Here is a 20,668-nt window from a genome sequence, read left to right as displayed (position 1 = left end):
GATTTTATTAAAGAAAAGTAAGTGTAGTAAGCTTTATTTATAAATTTACTTATATCATTTAAGGAAACTAAAAGGTAATAATTAAAATTAAGAAATATGAGAAAGAAATTTATAAGGTTTAATAAACATTTATATTAAATTACAAAATTATACTACTGTACGCTTGTACACTTAAAATATTTAAAAAGCAACCTTTTTTCGCAGTGCTCTTGTATTTTTTTGCATATTTCCTGAGTGCCCGTCGTCGTGGCTTTTATTGTTTACAAAATATTTCCGCAGCACATGTCGCACGGCTGGAGGCTTCGCTTCCTTCCTCATCTTTCCCATCTTCCGCCTGCCACGCCCCCTCATCAGCCACCCCACCCCTGCTCAATTTCTGTTTCTTCTAACGGCGGCCGTCTACCATTTGGTTTCGTTATATATTCCAGCTATAGCTGTCGGCGGCTTAGATCAAATAATGCGATTTCATGCCAAGTCGCAAATTGTCAAGCGATCGTCGCATCCGCCGCCCCGGCTCCTTTCCCTTTTCGCGTATCTTTCGGATGCATTTCGACCTTTCTGTGCTCCAGTTTGATTATGAAACCAGCGAAAAAATGCCAAGGAAATATATTAATTTGCCTCTGGCTGCATAGCGTATATATATTTTTAATTAATTCAAAATATTTTTAGCACTTTTTTTTTGCGCTCCGAACATTTTGTTTATCAACAAGTTGCCACGCTTTGAAGTCCGCCGGTTGGGGAAAAATGTTCAGAGTAGCGGGGGAATTGTTAGATGCTGGCTCATTAAATTTCCTAGACGCGAATCAATTTTCCAGTTGCTGCAGTTCAGCGAACTAAGGTCCACTGGGATAGCACAACAGTGCAGTCAGTTTGACTTGATTTTTTTAGACTTATGGTAACACTTTTTCCAACCGGAAACGCATGGTCACATTGTTCTCGTTTATAAGTTTGTTAACAGTTGTAAATTGTAATTCTGTAAAGGTTTTTTTTTGTATTTTTAATGTATTCTAGTTAATAAATTAATATTGTAAAATATAATTTAGTAAATAGCTATAAGATAAGCTATAATATTCTTTATATGGCTTTTATGCCAAGTCGTCATTTTATTTCCTTCGCTGTTTGTTAAATTATTTTAAGATAATGCATATTTTTATAATTTTATATAAGAATATTAATTTAAATAAAACAAGAAATCTAAACTAAAAAGTTTACAAAATGTAATCCATAGAAGGAACATTTGGGTCGCTAATATATTTTCATATATATTTTTTGTTGTATTTTTCAAACCTTTTATTCCTTTTTAAAATGTTTTCTTTAAAACATATACATATTATAGGCATCACTGAAGGGCTTTGATGCTGGGCCGAGTATTTTCCTTTTTTTATGGAGTATCATATAATTTTCATTTTGATGCCTTTTATGACACTTCCAAAAAACGGGCGCTGCTTTGACGTCAGTTTTGAGTCGGTCCTCATCTCCCCCATTCGCATAAAAATATCTGAAATGGACTAGGTATTTATGATTCCGTTTATGCATTTCTCTGTTTTATTGTTTAATTTTTGTTACTTCGATTTGTTCGATCTTCGTTGCCAGAGCGGCGGCGTTTGAAAAAAAAGTTAATTGAGTTGTAAAAATTATAAAGTTGTAAAAATCCCCCCGCGACCGAAATAAAATGAAGAAAAAATAAGTATTCGCTGGGTAAAAGTTATGCTATGGATGCAGATACAGATTTGGTTTCCTTACCATAACTTCCAGTTGAAACCAGCTGGAAAACAAAAGCGTAACCAAAACTACATACGATTCTTCGGTGTTTTACGATCGTGAAATAAATAGCTCTTTGCCGTTGCCTACTTCTTCTGGTTTCATTTCTTTTTTTATATTTTGGATTTTCTTCGGGATTTTACGATTTTGGAGCGAGTCGGGCCGCGATGGGTAAGAAACTAGTGCAAAGTGGTTATGAAAAGATCTTACCGGATCACCTGATCTTCTGACTTCTAGCTGATTTTGTTAACCGATCCATCATTAAATATGCGTATAAATTACATTTCTTCAGGTTATAAAGATGAAAGTATATTGAACTCGAAGCGTTATATTTTTTATGAATTTATATAAAGGAAACAGGGTATTTTTTGTCTAAATAAATCATTTTTTAGTATTAAGAAACAAGATAGAAATAAAAAATAAAATAGTTAATAGGCCTAAAATCGTATAGTATCTCCAAATCAATCATTCTCTCTCTTACTCTTAGCACCAATCATCACCTTTAATTTAAATAATATATTATACAAAGATATATAACATAAATTTTACAACTTGATTGGCGAAACCAATGTGTAATTAAATTATTTGTTAACTGCTAACATTAAATAATTATGTGTTAATTTAATCAGAGAGACTTAATTATCTTAAAAGAATCTGAAATGGATATTTGCTTTAAATACATAATTTTTATCTGTAGATATTTACATAAAAAATAAGGTAAACAAATTCCCAACGCGTCTGCCACCCTTGGGAACCCAATCTGTCATATTCCCAACCCCAAAGACGTCACTGTCACTCCCCATTCAAGTCTTGTAACCCTTAAATCCTTAATGATCTTATCGACTTCTCATTAGCAGTCTCATTGAGGATCATTGAGAATCCTTTCCCAAATACAGCTGCAACAAGTGGTGGCAGGTCTCTAACGATCCCGAGAGAGTCTACCCCTTGGCCCGAAGCAAAGTCGGGGAAGGTGTCATAAATCCACATGTGGCTGTAAAGTGTTACTAATTTCTGTTTCTGTTTCCATTTCGATTTATGTCCCTCAGCTCTGTCCATTTTCCGAAGCGCTCTCTTTTTGATACCCTGGATATTGTTATTTTTGGGTATTTATTTTGTAAAAATAAACAAAGAAAAATATTTTAAAATTGTATGATTATTATATCTTTGATTAAAAAATAAAATTATTATGCCTTTAAAAATTATACATAAAATTATGTACTTTATTATCAAAAATTTCACAAAAGATAAAGACATCAGTTTCTATTATAAGTGATTTTAATCAGGATTAATTAACAAGAATTTCCGAATATATTTATCTCAAAAATAAGTATCTATTAGTCGAATATCCTGGTACTATCCCATACTTGTTTGTCGCGGACAGGCGTCACCGCTCGTCCGATATTCGATTCCGCTCTGGGGCCACCTAATTTCACATGAACATGTTAATGTTTACACGCGTACCGCGATTTTTATGTTCGCCCCTCGCCGCGTATCGTCAGCTCCCCCGCCTTAAGCTCCTTAGTCCCCCATTCCACACGGCATATATCTCTATATAGCGACCCGACTAACGAGCCAGCCAACCACCGTCTTTAGCTTATCGCCACGATCGTCCGGCGAACCGACGAATGCCGAGCTCGTCTTGGGGGCGAGCCCACAGCTGCTCGGCCCGAGCAACAACGATCCCCAAGATCAGTCGCAGTTTGTCCGTCAACCACGTCGCGTCTCGATCTTATCCGTATTGATCCAGATAAACTCGACTTTAATTTCCAAGATCTCGGACTTAGCGATCGCGGTTTTGCAAGCCGGTAGCTTTGTGAAGTGCTCGAACTAAACACAATTCGGACAGAGATTGTTGTAGTGTAGTGGCCAAAATGAGCGGAAGTTCCAATACGAATTGCTCCAAGGAACGGGCCAAGCCGGTGGAGACCCTAGTGCTGGCCAACTATGCCTTGAAAGCCGAACAGAAGAAGGCCCAGGGTCAGGGTGGCAGAAAGGAGGATGAACGCATTACAAGTGCAGTGATGAAGGTCCTTGAAGGATACGACTGGAATCTAGTTCAGGCGTCAGCCAAGTAAGTTTGAAAATTACTAAGTTGGGGCTTTAAGAATTCTGAGTAAGAGAAGTTATTAATGATAATGTGATAAGAATAAAATTTAATTCGATTTGGGAGAAGATACATAATTATTACAGATATTTATAAATTTGTATTTCTTAACGGGATAAGCCGTTCAAAATTTATTCTAATTAGTCTAAATCATAAATGTGCAAATCCTGCCAAGTTAATATACATAATTAAACGTTTGCCAAGGAAACCAAATATGTCCCGAGTCCTTTTGCTAACCCTAGTAGCGCAAATTGAGATCTTAATGGAACCATAACCGAGAGAAGAACCCATGAATGACTAAACCTGCCCGGCTTCGTCTTCGATGAGTTTGCTGATTAACACAATTTCCAGTCATATATGTATATGGTATATGCATATATACGTGGGTTTTCTTCTTTTATTTAACTGGATAAACAAACTCGGCGAACCGCAAAAGGGAAAAAAGAGAGAACATCTAGAGAAAGGGGGTCTAATGGCCGTAGTACGAACGAAACGATTGGGAATCTGTCGGCATATGTAAATATAAATGAATTTACACATTCACACATATTAGACAGCACACAAACCACTGGCTGTGTGGCTTTGTGTGTTGGTGGGAGCAACAAATTGGCCAAAGGCAGGAATAATAGGAAATGGCAATAACAAGACGCCAGATGCAAAGATACAAAGATACAACAAAATATACATGTACGAAATACAGGCCTCAATAAATGTGTGGCGCAGAGGAAACAAAATGCTCGAGATGAAGACGACGACGACAAATCAATTCAGGCATAAAAAGCGAATAAATATGTTTTTAGCGTAAAGACGCTAACTGCTAACAAGGTGGGGGAGTTGGAGACCTGGAGGGGTCTCCTAACCGCAGTCGATCTTCACCCAAGCGAACCGCGGGAGCCGACGACTGCCGTTGACACTTGACAGTCGCATTGGGGTCCGCAGTGCGCGCCTCAGCCTCTGGTCCAGAGTCGTGAGAAAGACGGCCTGATCTCTCTGATCCCTCAGATTCTCCGGATCCTTGGTAGCTTCGCTCTTCTATTTGACCGGCAATTAGCAAATGTCGGGGCTTCCACCTCCGGTCTTCGGTCTTTGGGAAGGAATCCCAGTCCTTATCTCAGTCGACAGTTGTCTCTGCGCCGCCTTCTCGCCGCGCTTTGTTCTCTTCTGTTGATGTCGCTTATCACTGGGAGAACACTGGAAGAAATGGTTTTGAAATCGATAATAAACTCAGAATGTTGAAAACGTATATTTGCACTTAAGAACCATAATATGTATATTTTTGGCTTGGGAAGTAGTGCTAAAAAATGTATAATTGTTAATTATAATTTAATTTAAAATTGTTTTAAAAAATTTATCAAAGCATTCTTATATTTTTAAATAAAACTGGAAATATTTAAGTTTATTTATCTGGCTTAAGATATATTGTTGATTTTTTTTCAAATGTATTTTTAAGTTTTTTTTTCGGGAACAACATGTGTTTTTTATTGTTTTTCAATGATATTTTTCCCTTCAGTGCGTGGGCGGATGGGGGTTGTCTCTCAGCTGTCCAGGGACAAACATCCTTGGGCACAGTTCCCCTTGTACTCCAAAACCCCAAACCCCTTTGCTGTTCGCTGCTCATTGCAAAATGCGCAGAAAGCGCTGTCAAGAGCACGTGTGTGTTTGCACAAGGATATGGGCGCCATTTCCTTTCCTTTATCTATCCACGGTTGGGTGCCACCATTCCTCCCTTTATATATACATCCCCCCTTATGTTCTTTTGCCCCATACTGCCACATAGTCGCACTAGAAATTGTTTACCTTGCGCTTTATGAGCCTTGTTTATTTGCACTTAAAATCGCTTAAATGCACATCGCTATCCTCCTCCACCTCTCTCGACCCTCTCACCTCTGCGACTGCTGTCACATTCCAAATTAAATCTAGCAAATGGTGAAAAAAAATGGTATAAATTGGTGCGGGAGATATTTTTAATTGCTTCACTCTTTGCGCTGATTGACAGCAGCAATCGATGCCAAATTGTTTCCGTTTCCGGTGTTTTATTGGTTGTTCCTTGTTTAAAGGCGGTGGGAATTTAAAGGGTGTGATTCGTATGTCTGATTTTTGGTTTAAAATTCAGAAATTATAATACCCTCCAAAAGTATAAAAAGCGCACAGCAAGTGTCGCCTCGGCTTAAAATTCTGTGGTTTTCCTTTTGCTAATTTTTTATTATCTAATTTTTTTTTTTTGCGAAGAAGAGACCGCAAAAAATTATATTACTGTTTGATCTGCTCAAAATGAAATTCGCGTGAATCATTCCAGGGAGGCGAACGCTTAAAATACTTACGTAGAAACCCCTACGAAATGCTGGGAACCCACTTGAGCTGTCTGATGTTCATATAGCTTTAGGTATTGGTGGAGACGGGGTTTGTTATTAAATAATTCAGATACCATGTGCTGCACGTTGGGCGGAACCCTTCCCAGTAATAGCTTCGGGTTCTTATGTTCTATTTGCTCGACTTGATTAGATATGGAAGTCGAAGGAGCCTCAACTTCGGGTAGGACTTTATGCGACGCCGCAGCGCTATAAATATTCCGTTGCTTATCTGGCGTGTCCGGTGTGTCCCGCCGATGTGTTATCACATACACCCCATCGACCAGGTGGGGAGCTTCGTTCTCCCTTCTCCGTTCTGGGGTTTCGGTTCCCAACTCTGATATCATTCATCCCGAAACTAGCTCTTCTTTTGGAACTGCGACGAGTCAATTTACATGGCCCCAACAAGTCATCTCGGGCAGCCTAACCAAACACTTTCCCGTTTTCCAGTGTGTGGAGGAACCTCCACTCGGAGCCAGACCGCATAAGCCCATCAACCAGGGGAACAGTGGGGCAAATCTACAAAAAAGTTGAAGGGGAATCCTAAAGCTTTTATGGGGGAGGATTTCCATTTAAACTTCGGTGTTCTATCATATTATGAATATTTTAAATATTAAATTATAATTTTAAATAATTCATAATAATGAATAAAGAATTAGGGTTTTCTACCCTAAAATATAATACAATTTTTTTTATTATTTAAGATTTTTATTTGTTTATTTAAACTCTCTCTTATAACTACCTTTATCCCACCGTTGGTCCTGCCTTTTGGTTGCTGCTGACGCTGACAAGGCCGGCAAACATGTTGCTAGCTGTTGCTCCACCTCATGTTGGTAACACCCTTTGCCCTCCCCCAGTTGCCGTCAAAACCCTCCCAACTGCCTCCTGCCAAGAGCGGCAACCTCAGCTCCTGGTGGCCGGTAAAAGTTTGTGCAGCGGCAACAGCAAGTACACATACACGTGCGGCTTACAAGGCAAATATTGATTTTGTTGTTGTTGCCGCCAGTGTTGCTGATGGTGCTGTTTCTTGTTGTTGTAGCTGCTTCCATTGGGGGGGTGTCGCTGCGGTGGCCATAACCACAAATAACCACAAATGCTGGCCAAAAAGTTTTCAGCCTAGACTCTCACTTTGCATACTTTTCGCTGAGCTGCAGCTAGAATTTACAAAACATTTTTCTTTTAGTCATTGTAAAAGGTTAGGGGTGTGTGCTTTGAGGAGAAAATTCATATATATCGTTAGATAGCAATGTAAATAAATTTTAATGTTAGGAATTAATTTGAAAAACTAACAACCAAGTATATAAATTAAATATTCTTATTATAAACAGCACGAAGTGCAAATGATTTAAACTTTTTTCTGATATATGGATGTATCGCCACCTTTTGCCATCCCTAATTGGGATCATCTCTGCGCGATGGTGTCAACATTTTGTAGTCCTCATCGATGGGCATATTTATGAACAGGTGAGCAATGGCGCGACAATGGCCGAAAAAGTTGCCAACCAACTAAAGGCGGCTAAGCCAATTCGGCGGAACGATGTGAGCCAAAGCCAGTGAGGCTCAAAAGGATTCTTCGATTTAATCCCAGGAAGGTTAAGGGCTTCATCTCCCAAAGGGAACGGAAATGAAGTGGAACATCGATTTGATGAGCTCAAGAGCCTGTCACTTTTTGATATTTCTGCATTTGTACGGTTACCCTCGGAAGTGGTTTTCAATTTTGTGAGGGTACAGAAGTTATTGAATGAAGTGAAAATTTAATATATATATAAATATATTTTTGAAGAATTAATTAATTCAATAATCGAACTTGATATAATTGTTTTTATTGTGTCATAAGTTTTTATTGATAAATAAATTCTGAAATAAATGTTTATTCAATTGTGAAAAGGGTTAGCAATAAAGCAGAAAAAATTTACTTTATGTTTAAATTATTTGTACCCTTTAAAGTTTATGTATTAATTTGATATGATTTTCCCAAGACACTCTAACTTTTAGTTAACCTTTCACTTTTAGCTGAGCTTGGTGTATTTTGCCAAGTATTAAACAACATTTGCGCATAAAATTGAAGGCACATTTGATCCGGCCATAAGCTTTTACCCGAAGTACATTTCAGCACAAATCCGTTCGATATGCTTTTCAAAAAAGGGTTCAATAGCTCAGACCAGCTCTCCGTTTCCACATTCCATTTTCCTTCCGCATCCCATTGTGTGTACGTGTGTGTTCCGCTTGGTGTCCTGTGGCCACAGTTTCCACTGTGGGCAGGAACACCCACGCGATTATTCTTGGGGAAGCGCCGACCAACGGAAATCCTGTTCAGAAATACTCGATCGATGTTCGGAAAAGCGCCAGCGGGAAAATAGGTGTGGCAGAGTGAAGCGGTGTTTTTTTTTAGAGATTCCAAAATGAGCGCATTTTTTCGACACAACTTTTACACTAAACAGCAAGCAAATACTTTTCTAAACGGGAAGTAATAAAAGATATTTAATATAGACTTGCTTTGCATTTTGGGTGAATCATGGAAGTTTGTTAAGTAAATATTCACACAACTTTTATAGTGCCTGCTTATACTAGCAAATGAGTCATTTGAGTAAATTCAAACCAGTTTAAGAAGCAATATAAGCTTTAGAAGGGTTTTAAATGATTCAGGAATAAATATAAAAATAAGCTGTTAATTTTGTACATGTTCAGAGTGACTTTATCTTTGAGAAATTTTAGAATTTGTATTTCAAAAGAAAATGTGATAAAAATAATAATTATTTTATTCCAAGCAATAACCAGGCTTGGGTTGCCGAGTGTCCTTTTTTAAGAACTCATTCATATTATTTCTCAACAAAAATTGAATATAATTTAATAATACAAATTGTGGTTTTATATTTTATATCCTGGCTTGTGTTGTGGTGTGTCCTTTTCCCTGGAGCTTGATTCCAGGGCCACTACATGACAATCATCAAATGTCAGGGACATATTCCCAACTGACAATCTACAGCATTGATTGTAGTTGCAACCCACAATAAAAAAAAAGAAGGAGAAAGAGAAGAAAGAATGATGCAGGGCTCTTGCTTCACGCCACTTAAACTGTCGCTCTTCATTGCGTGTTCAGCGTGCCACGCCTACTCTTTCCAGCCTCCGTTATCCGCCTCTCAATTCACGCCTATCCCGCTGCTTTTTCCTAGCTGGTCACTGGCAATGGGTATACGTGTCCTTTTCGGGTCTCTGTCACTTGGCTCAAGTGCGGCACAGCCGCTGTAAAAATAAATTGACTTGGAAATTGAAAAAAACAAGAAAATGAAAATGAAAACGAGAGTGGTAGTGGAAGTGGAAATGGATGAGGACGTCGGGAGGAGCATCGCCAAATGAAATGATAACAGAGAATGGGCTCCGGATGAAGTGGCAGTGGCGGCGACAACTTGGCGCAGAATGGGGCCAAAAGTCGGCTTAAATCGAAAGGGAAACGGCCAGCTTTGAGTCTCAAGAGGTCGCCATGTGCGGATACTTTACTGGCACTCTGATAAGTTTCCCATAAGATCCATCTACGTTGTTCCATTCCCATTGATCCCTGACCTATGCTGAGTGGGCAATATCGAGATGTTTATCTTGTTACCGGAACCGCACAAAGTTCCTCTAGAGCACTGAGGAAAATTTGGGAAGCTTTTATTTATGTAAAATTATATAATTTTTTTCAACTTAAAACCTTAACTTACAAATTCTTATTAAATTTATCATAGTTAAGAGATCGCTTTTTCTCTAAATCTGATCCAATTTGTTTCCAAATCTTAGACCTTTTCCTCAGTGCTTTCGGTAAACAACTACCACAAAAGCTGAGCAAACTCAGATGCAGCTCTCACGGTAGCAGCACCTTCGCCTCTGTGGTTAAACGTTGGCGATGGCCCCCGGAAAACTGCCACCTTATCACCTTATCAGTGTGCCTCAATGTTTGACCACCTTTTCGGACGAACTACAAGGGCACAAAATACAAAAAAAAAAAGTACAAAAAATAAAAACACAAAAGAAGAAAGGACGGCCGACCGCTGAGAGCAAACACGAAACGAGCAACTGCATCCGTTGGATGCATTTCAATGCGGCCCGAATGGCAAGGCAGCAAGTTTATTTGAATTTGTTTGACAAAAGTGTCGTAAAAACGGCTGCGAGTGCGTGGGAAAATGTGGGCACTGCCTAAGTAAACAACATGAAATATAAAAAACGAAAAAGAGCCATGAAAAAATACATACTACAGAGGCGGCTGCAATTTGTTTACACGCGCTGTATCTGTTAGATACATTTCATATTTGTGAACTTGTGAAAATCGCTGAGACGTCTCAGCGCTGCTAATTAGGCGCATTTGTCCTCAACTTGACATGCGCTTACAAATTGGAAATGAAAATGGGCATGGAAATGGAAATGGAAATTTTCGAGCGTTGTTTACAGCTTCGTGTTAAAGCTGTAAATATTTGGGATTACCCCCACCTTCCGCCCACCCCTCATCGGTCCAGCTTGAATCCAATTTAATAACAAAAGCGGCAAATGGCCCATTGCCATGATAAAAGATGCCCGGCCAAAGTGTGCATCTTGTTTCGCTTGGCATATGCGAAAATGGAAAGCCACAAATTCAAAATTCTCCGGAGTCGCCGCTCATTTCTTATATTTGCTCATGAGCTAACGGCCACTTGAAGATATCACTTAATGAGATTTGCGCATCTCCGAGTGCAACAACAGCAGCAAATAATGAAGACGTGCTTGAGTTGCCAAGTGCCCCGGGGGATCTGCTATATGTATCTGCGGGGTTTGGGGTGTGCACCGCCCAAAATATATGTTGATTTATTCGACCATTAAAAAGTTCTGAACCAAGTATTTATAGATTTATTATTAGTCTAATATATTATAAATAAAAGTAGATTTTTTATAGAATATTTTCGAGTTTTACAATTGAATTCAATTATCTTTTATAACCCATTATCTCTTATACCTTGTTATATATTAATTTTAAATCTAAAAAATTCCCATAAATTTCATAGAATTTAAAATTCCTCTCTGTGTACTACAGGGTGCAGGGTGCTGCACCTCGCGCATCCCTCAACTGAATGCAGCAAACGAACATCACTTGATTCTGATTAGCGTGCTGTCAAGCGTGAGAGTTGCATATACCCTCGCAGATACTTGTGATTCGAAGGCGGGGATTTCTATATATATACATATACATACATATAGGATGCTGCGTGGGCAGGAGGGGGGTTGAGGGGTCACGACGCCGACGATACCAAAAGCCAGATAACAGCCGTCGAGAATACCCAAGCCGATGTCCATTTGGCCTCCGGTCGCGTTTTTAATCGCTTAATAAGCTCGACCGAACTTGTAATTAAGCCCAGGCGAAAGGCGGATAACAAGAAATAAAACAAAAACTCTACAACAAAATTTAAGATGTAATAAAGAGGATTTAGTTTACCTAAATTTATTATAAGTCTAATATTATTATTAGCTGGAAGAATATTTTTCAAAGGAAACAAATATTTTAAGCAAGCAAATATATTATAACAAAGTGACAAATAATTCTTGAGTTTGGTCGATTCTTTTAAAATACCGCATTTAGTTATATTTTAAATAAAGATCCCTGTTAGTTAACATATATAAGTATACGCACAATATTCAAATTATCTAGGGCTATTTTCCGCTTGATAAACACTTCTCAATTTTGAACACATGAGTGATTGCATTGGTTGAGTAAATATATATTACAAAGTTCTCATGTAAATATTATGGTTATATTTAAGAATTTATATTAAGAAATTGTACCATAGAATTGAACTGTTGCTCGTTTGATGTCGTAGGCAATCCAGTTAGTTTCCAACATGTAATCGCCGTCAGGAAATGGCAGCACCCTTGTTAAGTGATGATTTACGAAATCGGCGGGAAGCTTTTCAAATAAAAGATCATTCTGGGAGTAAGGAACAAGTTATTTCCAAATAAAAAAATATATATAAAAATTCAAGAAAAACCTACATAAAAGGACAAGTATGATTCATGTTCGAGTAAAGTTCAACAAAGCGGTAAAAATATTTCACAACAGGATTCGAGTATACATCTTTCAGGAATCTGCAGGCATCTACTGTGACATTATACATAAATGGTTTGTAGCCATTAAAACGTTTAAATAATATTAAATTTATCTATAAAAGTAAAAAGGTTTTGAGTTATGAAATTATGCTATTATACCTATATTTATATTTACTTTTACTTTGGTTACAGGAAGCTCGTGCAATTTACATTTCACTGAAACATACTTGTAACTTCTATTAACCGACTTTATGTCGCAATATTCGAAATCACTGAATGCCTCATCAAAGGTAGAACATTTGAGATTTGTAAACTCAAACTTGGAGGATATCTGCAAAAGATTTTGATTGAAAAAGTATCTTTAAATATCATTACACTCACCTCGGCAACTAAATATAAAATAACAATGAGCTGAGCAAAAGTAATGACTTTATTTGTCATTTTATCGATGAACATTAAATAAATATAGCTAATACGTGTTGAACACTCAAAAGCGGATTGAAGAATGAATTAAAAGTGATATAAAATTTAACATTTTTCCATCATTAAGTATCGCACAGTTGGTCACAGTCTATTGCTTGCTTTTATTCCTAATGAATGAATAATTTACATATAACAAATTGAGTAATTAGTTTGATTTAACATTTAAATGTTCTTTTATTTCAAATAGATGACAAAGATATAATTTAAATTTCTTGGATGACTGGGCATATAGTTTCAAATACAAATCGATTAAAATGAAAAGAATGAATTTGTTTTTCAGTTAGTATTAGCTCTTCTTTATTTTTTACATTTTATTTGCTTATAAATTGAGGAATTTAGGCTTCGAGAGTCAGGAGAAAATCACTAGAACACCTGTATATTGATTTGCTTTGATTGAAAACAGCTTCTACTATATATTTGGTACCTTTTGCGGCCTAGAATGCAGCCAGGCATATCGAATAGACCCACCCACCGAAAGGTATTAGCACTCCCACGCACAGGTTCGCCCAACTCAATTGAAAGATTTACCTAACAAATCTCTGGCCCTGATCATGTTTACTTAGGATAAATAATTCAATATACATGGGGCTCCAAAAAAGGTGGGCAACCGGAGGCGAATCTCGGCATTGTGGCACAGAACCAGCCCAGTTCCGCCTCCTGACCCGCCTATCTCTTTGATTGAATCTCTCTGGCTTTATTGTATTCCTCGCTGCTCGACATCCTAAATAAGAATGAATATATAGATAAAAACAATGTGCAGGAGCTCGTATGTGTGAGTTAGAGAGAGGTGGATTTTGATTTAACACTGGTAGAAAAATATATAAATCAAGATTGAAAATATGGTAAGCTAAAATAGATTTATTGAGTTTAAAAATACCTAAAAGATAATCAATTTTAATTTATATAATATTAAGGTTCAATCAGAGTTTTTATGACAAAGAAACAGCTTTAATAATATTTTTTATAAATATATTCGCTTTAAATAGTTATTATTAAAATCACATATTGATAATTTTAAAGAAGGTACCAACATACTTAATCCTTTCTCTCCTTACAAACATTTTCCTTAGCTTTTTAAATATTTTTCCTCTGTGCACAAATATTCAATATTCCATCTGAGATTACATACATGTGTAGATATACTCGAATGCCTCCATGTGGACTAGAGAAGTTATCATACGCCTCGTCAGTTTTATTTGCACGAGCTCGGTACGTCTTGTCAATTGAATTATTTGAAAGGCCCGGCAAAAGACAAATTGATGGACTCACAAAGAGGAATGCTCGGTGCATACTTTATGCAGAGTCAAGAGTTTTGGCAACCACTTAAAGGATTCCAATTGCAAAAAATTTCGCAAAATTTGAAATAGATTTTCAACCCAAGTTCCCAGCAGAGGCAAAGAGCTCGCTCTTCTCTTGCATTTTGCACGCTTTCCCTGATTGCTTTTGTTTGCACTTCACTTTCTCCGCCCCCCCGTTGCTCATTTTCTTTCAATTCTAGGAAATAAAATTTATATTTTTGACTGCACTCTTAAACTTTGCTGGTCTCTGACCAGCCTTGAATCCATCTTTTCGCTCTTATTTACCACTATTTCATTCCAGCCCTGCCCAAGGGGCAACGAAAAGTTTTAATTGCAATTTTCAGTTTGACATTATTCGTTGTTGGCGCGCATTTTTCGTAGACGTCTTTTTGGAATTAATGAAAACTTATTTACTCGGGGTCAACAAGTCACTAAGAAGCCCCACTGATTTTTCACTTCTCCGATTCTTTTCCATTGCAACTTGCAGGGCGCCCACGGATCGCAAGAAGGAGCACATCAAGCGCCCGATGAACGCCTTCATGGTCTGGGCCCAGGCAGCCCGTCGGGTCATGTCCAAGCAGTATCCGCATCTACAGAACTCGGAGCTCAGCAAATCGTTGGGCAAACTCTGGAAGTAAGTAAACTATATATACATCACTCGAAATAAGGAAAGAGACAAGGAAAGTTAGGACTTTAGTGGACTAAGAGATACCCTAGAGGCAAAATGAGGATCTAAGATTAAAAACAGAAAAAATATAATAGATCTGAGAGAACCACAGGAATATCTAATGATTAAAATGAAAAGGTTAAGCATTCGTAAGTAGACTATATAATTCCGCTTATTGCTAAGCTTTCATTACCTTTAAAGTTTCAATACCGCCTCCTGTTACCTGTTACATCCACTCTCACAAATACAATATACCCTTAGACCCTCTTTTATATCCCGTGTAAATACAAAAATGCAGAAATGGGAGAAGCACGTCTCTGGCAGCATAAACGTTGGGGCATGGACCACTTGGAAAGTGTCTTTTATAAGCTCCACTTCTCGGCCAGACAAAGAAGCCACCAGGAGACGAAGCCAGTGAGTGGGAGCATCCAACCCCTCGACGTTTATTTAAGGGCTTTTGGCCGAGACAGGGAATTGCATTAGGAGACAGTTCTTAGTGCCAACCAAATGATATCAGGTACTCAAAGGAAACCCCAGCTACGGCAACAATAAATAAAGTCAGAAAATACCTAATATAAGTGAAGATATATAAAGTTAGGATACATCTCATATAGCAAACATTTGCTTTTGGATTTATGGCATTTTAATTCAGACGTGTTTTGGTTATAATATATTCAAATTCAAGCTAACTTTTTAATAAAATAAAACAATAATAAATAAATAGGAAATAAAATCTGACCTCAGTCAATACAAAATCAAAACTCTGCACAAAAAATTACTGTGAAATTCCTTCAAAGTGATTCAAGAATCGAAATTATATTTAGAATATATAGAATACATTTCCGATCGCGTGAATCACTGCCTTCTCACCCCTAGAAATCTATCTGCCACTGATGGATCAGATTAATCCCAAACTGTCAGGCCAAAGGCGATCTGCGCCACAGCGGCGTCGCTTTCCACATTGTTTGTAATAAAATATTGTCCGGTTTGAAATTAAAATTTCACAGTTCAGTGCTTTGGGGGCCAGAGATAAGCATTCTTTGGCTGATAAGAAAGCAAAGCATCCGCCTCAACTAATTGGGAATGCGAGAACTGAACCAATTTGTTAAGCCATAAATAAAGCTCATTTAAATTGACTGTCACAGGGAGTGTTTTTTACTTTAAAAAAGTCTTGCAGAGAATTAATTGGAATAAACATGAAGAAACTAAGCGAAATTAAAAAAATAAAAAATAACAAACTGCGCTTAGAATACTATTAAACATTTTTCCTTTAATGAAGAAAGAAATTCTTTAGAATTCCTATTAACTTTATTCTTTAAGAACTTCAAGAACTTCCTCTTATTGTATTTCTTGTATATATATTTTTACAGAAATCTTAAGGATAGCGACAAGAAGCCTTTCATGGAATTCGCCGAGAAGCTTCGCATGACGCACAAGCAGGAGCATCCCGACTACAAATACCAGCCGCGTCGCAAGAAGGCGCGCGTTATGCAGCCGCAGAGCCAAGGAGAAGGAGGAGCTCCTTCTGGAGCCGACACACCATCATCCAGTTCGGTTAACTCGAAGCCAAGGAATAGCACTTCCTCCATGGCAGGCAACGGCCAGAGGCGAGCTGGGAAGTCGGGAAGTGCATCAGGATTGGGCCTTTGTACGGCCGCCAGCTCCAATTCCAGTTCCAGTGCAAATTTGGCGCTGACCGGCAGCAGCAGCTCCGATGTCTTCAGTAATGAGGCCTTCATGAAGTCCCTGAACAGTGCCTGTGCGGCCAGCCTGATGGAGCAGGGTCTCAGCCTGGGCAGCGAAACGGGCCTGGATTCACCCTGCTCGACTGGCAGTTCCCTTTCCTCGCTGACGCCCCCGGCCACGCCATACAGTGGAGCCTCCTCCTCGGCAAACCACGGCCGCTCCACAGTTCCAGCTGCAGTGGCAGCAGCAGGCAATAACCCGAGCCTCTTGCTGCGGCAACTGAGTGAGCCGGTGGCGAATGGCTCAGGCCACGATTATGGAGTCTTGCTGGAGGCCGGCAGGGAGTACATAGCTCTGGGTGAGGTCAATTACCAGGCACAGGGAGCAACATCGGCGGCAGGTCAGGAAATGGACTTCCTGGAGAACATCAATGGATATGGCGGCTATGCGGGCGGAAGGGTGAGTTACCCAGGCTATTCCTACACTGCAACTGGGGGAGGATTTGGCACGGAGCAGCAGCAGCACCACCACCATCACCACCACCAGCAACCTCAGCCGGCGTCACAGGCCAGTGGAGCCTTAAATTACAAGCCCACCAGTGCCTCCGTTGCCGCCGCCGCTGACATCGATCCCAAGGAAATTGACCAGTATCTCATGGATCAAATGCTGCCCATGACGCATCATCATTCGCCGCCTTTGAACTCCTCTGCCTCGCTCTCCTCGGCCTGCTCCAGTGCTAGTTCGCAGCCGGTGGTGGAGTGTGCTGCCTACTATGAGCACTTGGGCTATCCCACATCCACCTCCTCCTCCTCCATTGGCAATCAGGGCTCCCAGGGCTCGCCCTTTGCCCCACAGCAACCATATGCCAATGGCAGTGCAGGAGTAACTGCCTCCCTGGCTCCCGCCTTGAGTGTTTCCTCTCCGCAGCAGCAGCAGCAGCAGCAGCAGCAGCAGGACCTGCAGCAGCCACTGCAGGAGCAGCATCAGCAACAGCATCAGAATCCATCGCAGCATCATCTGTGGGGCACTTACACTTATGTCAATCCCTAAGCTACTTAATTTGCACATTTGTTGCCCTGCACAGAGGGAAATAATATTAGTAAAGTTGGAAGTCTCTGAAATATCTTAAGCTAATATTTGCTGTCCTATTTTGGGTTGTCAATGAAGATTTAAAACCATAAAAGTTCCTTAAGGCCATTGAAAACTTGAAAAAATATTGTATATTTATTCTATTTAAATGTATAAAAGCTAATGATTCCCAAGTTGATGTTATTCTTATATAAAATTCTGTAAAGGGTTTTTATTTATTTTTATCAGCTTAATACATTTTAAGTTTTACCTAAAAAATAATCACCTTATCATAAGCTCTTTTAGGAAAATTGTTTAACTGGCTTCTGTTAACTTGATTGTATTTTTTCCTCTGTGTAGGCACCCCTGTTCACCTCCAAATTCCTCCCCTCTTTATGGGTCACTCAGATGGCTTTCGTTTATTGGTTTATTGTCTGTGCAATGTCTGTGCAAGTGCGAGTGCTACTGTGTGTTTGTGTGTGTGTGCTTGGCTCGAGGGTCTCTTTGAAGATTCCCAGCAATTTAAGCTAATCGCTGCGATTTTCGTTTATGGCTGCATTTCTCTCCCTTCCTCCTCCCCGCATCAATATGCGATTCGAATGCGAATCGAAAAAGAAATGCCAAGCCAATATAATCAAAATGGAAATTGTTTCATGAGTTGTTTTTGCTTTGGCGAAACATAACCCAATGGTTGGGGCTGATATCATAGCTAATTGGAAGCAATATAAACTAGTTATTTTATTGACAATTTGAATAAGTAAGCAAATAATATTTAAACAAGCAAAGACAGTATACGCAAGTGTGTAAAAAATATGTAAGAAAGCTATGAATATGAACTAGAGTTCTAAGTAAAATGTATAGTTAAGATAAATTTGTAAAAACAAATCCCATCACATCAAATGTTAAACAGTTGGAAGGTATAATAAATTTATAAAAAATCTTTTGGAAAATAAATATAAAATATTTTAAATTATAAAACCCAATTATCTGAAAGAAAAACGAAACAATTGGGTTCAGAGCGAAGTCAAATAAGGTAAGCAAATCCAATTTGTATCAATTTACAGTTTGGATTTAATATCAGTTTCCCCAGATTTTTGTTTGAAAAAAAACTCGTGCAAAAATCTGCAATCTTAAATTGCCCGTGGCTGTCTGAATATCCCCCGAAAAGGGCGTGGCTTATGGCAGTTTCCCACACTTTTTGGTTTCGGAATATTCAAACTGGTTTCTGTGCGTGTCGGCTGGTTGGTGCTTTAAAAGCACCTGTAACCGTTGTAAAACCAAAATAAATTCCAACGAAATTAACACCCGCCTACCAAAAACGAGTATTTTACTTCATTTTTTTTTCGCAGAGCAAAACAATTTGTGATAAAATGAAAATCACACTCAGCCTCGAATGGTTCAAACGCTTTATTTTCTGTTTGTTTTCTCCTTTGCATTTATTTTATTTATTTAAATTTTTGGAAGCTTAAGTTCAATTTGCGCCTCCTGTAACAAGTTGCTGTTAATTGAAGCGCAAACAGGAAAGGAAACAAAAGCAGTGCAAAATAAAATAAAAAAAACAACCAAACGAACGAAAAGGCGACGAAGAGAAACATTAGAAAAGAAGAAAAACAAAAATGGCCGGAAAAAGAAAATGGCGAAACACAAACTGAAATGTATTTATATGTGTATGCATTAATTTAGAAAGTTGCAAATTAACACATTTACCGAAAACCCCCTTGTTTATTTATTCGCATAATTTATGTACAGTATTTATTTTCAGATTTTTTTTCTCTCTTTCGCTTCTTTTCGAGTTGGTGCCAGTCGCCAGACGCTTTCTCACTAATTATGTAAATTATATTTGTCGATTTCGCGACCGCCGATTGGGCAGCCGATTTGCTGGAATTATTGCGCCACAAAAAAGAGGCAAGAAAGTATCGAAAACTGCTCGGGGGCCAAAGACAAAAGTTCTGGGGCAAAATGAATAATCAGTTAATGAGCTTGCATTATTAATATATCAATTAAGTTGTTCAATGAGAAAGATTTGAAGCTGATTGGATTTTTAATGAATTATGCAAAGCATTTGCGATGAATATATTGTATATGAGGGTAGGTATAAAATCTAGACAGAGTTGCAAAGCTACTTAATAGTTGAGATACTCAGAAATAAAAATTGCTTTAAATTTCCTTAAATACAAATCTAAAAAGGTATTTTTTAGAAACAAGGATATTGGTTTAATTATTTTGAATACTTTGCATTAGTTAAATCGTCACAACTTGTTGAATAATTAAGCTGTATTGCGTTTTTCTTTTTATTCATTTATTTTTTATAAATTGAAAGCTTCTTAAGTTCTTTTGTATTTCAATTAGCTGCTTAATATTTAAAACTTCTTTTCAACCAAATAATCTTTGCTTTCCTAATAAATTTGTCTTCACTTAATTCGTTTCTAACAAAACCCAGCTTATTTTCTATTTCTTTCTAATAAATAGGTATTTATTTGATGAAAATAATCTCTACGTTTCATTTCTATTTGAATTTACGTTCTCGGTAATCGCTTAGTGATGAGGCAAAGATTAGTGAAGTAATTTAATTTACCTCAATTTTGAATGAAGCTCAGCGGTGGAAGGCGAAATGATTTTTAGGTTGCGGGGTGGGACTGGAGGTATTCACGTGGCTGGAGTGAAATGCACTGAAGCAGCAAATGTGGATGTCATTCCTCATTAATTTTCGGAGCGGACAGGCCAAACAAATGTTGTGACTGCCTGACGTCGCCCATTCATGTCCTGGCCAAGGACACCGCTCTTCTTTGTGCTGTTGGCTGTTTAAATGTTATTAAAACTAATGACGTTTGCAGCAAACTTTGACCCGAACTCTGGCCTCTCTTTTTATTGCCGGTCATGCAACGGGGCGTATGCGTAATGAAATTCAGTTGCCTTGTGCTCTCTCGACGTAACTCAATTAATGGAGGAGTTGGAAAGTTCTGCCATGCGGTCTCGGTTTAAATTCACTTAAAACTTGGCTGATCCGATTGTTTGGGATGGACCACCTCTCTCATTAGGCCGGGGCTTAGCACCTGAGCTCGTGTCTGAATGAAAATATTATTCAAATTGGGCGGCACACGAGTCCCGCCTAATGGCCGTGGAAAATCTTTGAAAAGTGCTGCTAGCTTGGGATTTTTTCTAGTCAGAGCGGGATATTAAATTTTTAGAATAAATATATAGCTTA

The 20,668-nt window shown here is 38.4% G+C and overlaps 3 protein-coding genes across 6 annotated transcripts in view; 1 reads left to right on the top strand and 2 right to left on the bottom strand.

Moving 5' to 3' along the window:
- The first annotated feature begins 3,472 nt into the window (after nucleotides 1-3,472).
- Sox100B lies at nucleotides 3,473-18,347 on the top strand. Its single transcript, XM_017181877.3, has 3 exons — nucleotides 3,473-3,832; nucleotides 14,530-14,676; nucleotides 16,080-18,347. Exons 1-3 carry the CDS (start codon nucleotides 3,633-3,635, stop codon nucleotides 17,443-17,445), a joined length of 1,713 nt encoding a protein of 570 aa, XP_017037366.1. The 5' UTR covers nucleotides 3,473-3,632; the 3' UTR covers nucleotides 17,446-18,347.
- LOC108085311 (uncharacterized) lies at nucleotides 11,956-12,702 on the bottom strand. The gene is made up of 4 exons (XM_070287176.1): nucleotides 12,643-12,702; nucleotides 12,437-12,592; nucleotides 12,208-12,374; nucleotides 11,956-12,142 (listed from the first exon to the last, which is right to left on the bottom strand). Exons 1-4 carry the CDS (start codon nucleotides 12,700-12,702, stop codon nucleotides 12,103-12,105), a joined length of 423 nt encoding a protein of 140 aa, XP_070143277.1. The 3' UTR covers nucleotides 11,956-12,102.
- LOC108082718 (uncharacterized) overlaps nucleotides 13,700-20,668 on the bottom strand; it is a 25,955-nt gene continuing 18,986 nt past the window's right edge. For all 4 annotated transcript variants that reach the window (XM_070286530.1, XM_070286532.1, XM_070286531.1 and 1 more), the window contains 2 exons: nucleotides 14,328-14,670; nucleotides 13,700-14,238 (listed from right to left, as the gene is read on the bottom strand). The gene's annotated coding sequence lies outside the window, so the exon portion shown is untranslated. The remainder of the gene's footprint in view (nucleotides 14,239-14,327; nucleotides 14,671-20,668) is intronic.

This window comes from Drosophila kikkawai, chromosome 3R (assembly GCF_030179895.1).
Source record: "Drosophila kikkawai strain 14028-0561.14 chromosome 3R, DkikHiC1v2, whole genome shotgun sequence".
Taxonomy (NCBI): Eukaryota; Metazoa; Arthropoda; class Insecta; order Diptera; family Drosophilidae; genus Drosophila; species Drosophila kikkawai.
Note: the sequence above shows the minus strand (reverse complement) of the source record. Positions and strands in the feature narration are given on the sequence as shown.

Bases quoted from the DNA above. Each gene is read 5' to 3' on its own strand.
- Sox100B (XM_017181877.3), top strand. From the start codon at position 3,633: ATGAGCGGAAGTTCCAATACGAATTGCTCCAAGGAACGGGCCAAGCCG. The intron at 3,833-14,529 runs GTAAGTTTGAAA...TGCAACTTGCAG, and splicing joins CTAGTTCAGGCGTCAGCCAA to GGCGCCCACGGATCGCAAGA. The intron at 14,677-16,079 runs GTAAGTAAACTA...ATATTTTTACAG, and splicing joins TCGTTGGGCAAACTCTGGAA to AAATCTTAAGGATAGCGACA.
- LOC108085311 (XM_070287176.1), bottom strand. From the start codon at position 12,702: ATGACAAATAAAGTCATTACTTTTGCTCAGCTCATTGTTATTTTATAT. The intron at 12,593-12,642 runs GTGAGTGTAATG...AATCTTTTGCAG, and splicing joins TTTTATATTTAGTTGCCGAG to ATATCCTCCAAGTTTGAGTT. The intron at 12,375-12,436 runs GTAAATATAAAT...TTACTTTTATAG, and splicing joins TTCCTGTAACCAAAGTAAAA to ATAAATTTAATATTATTTAA.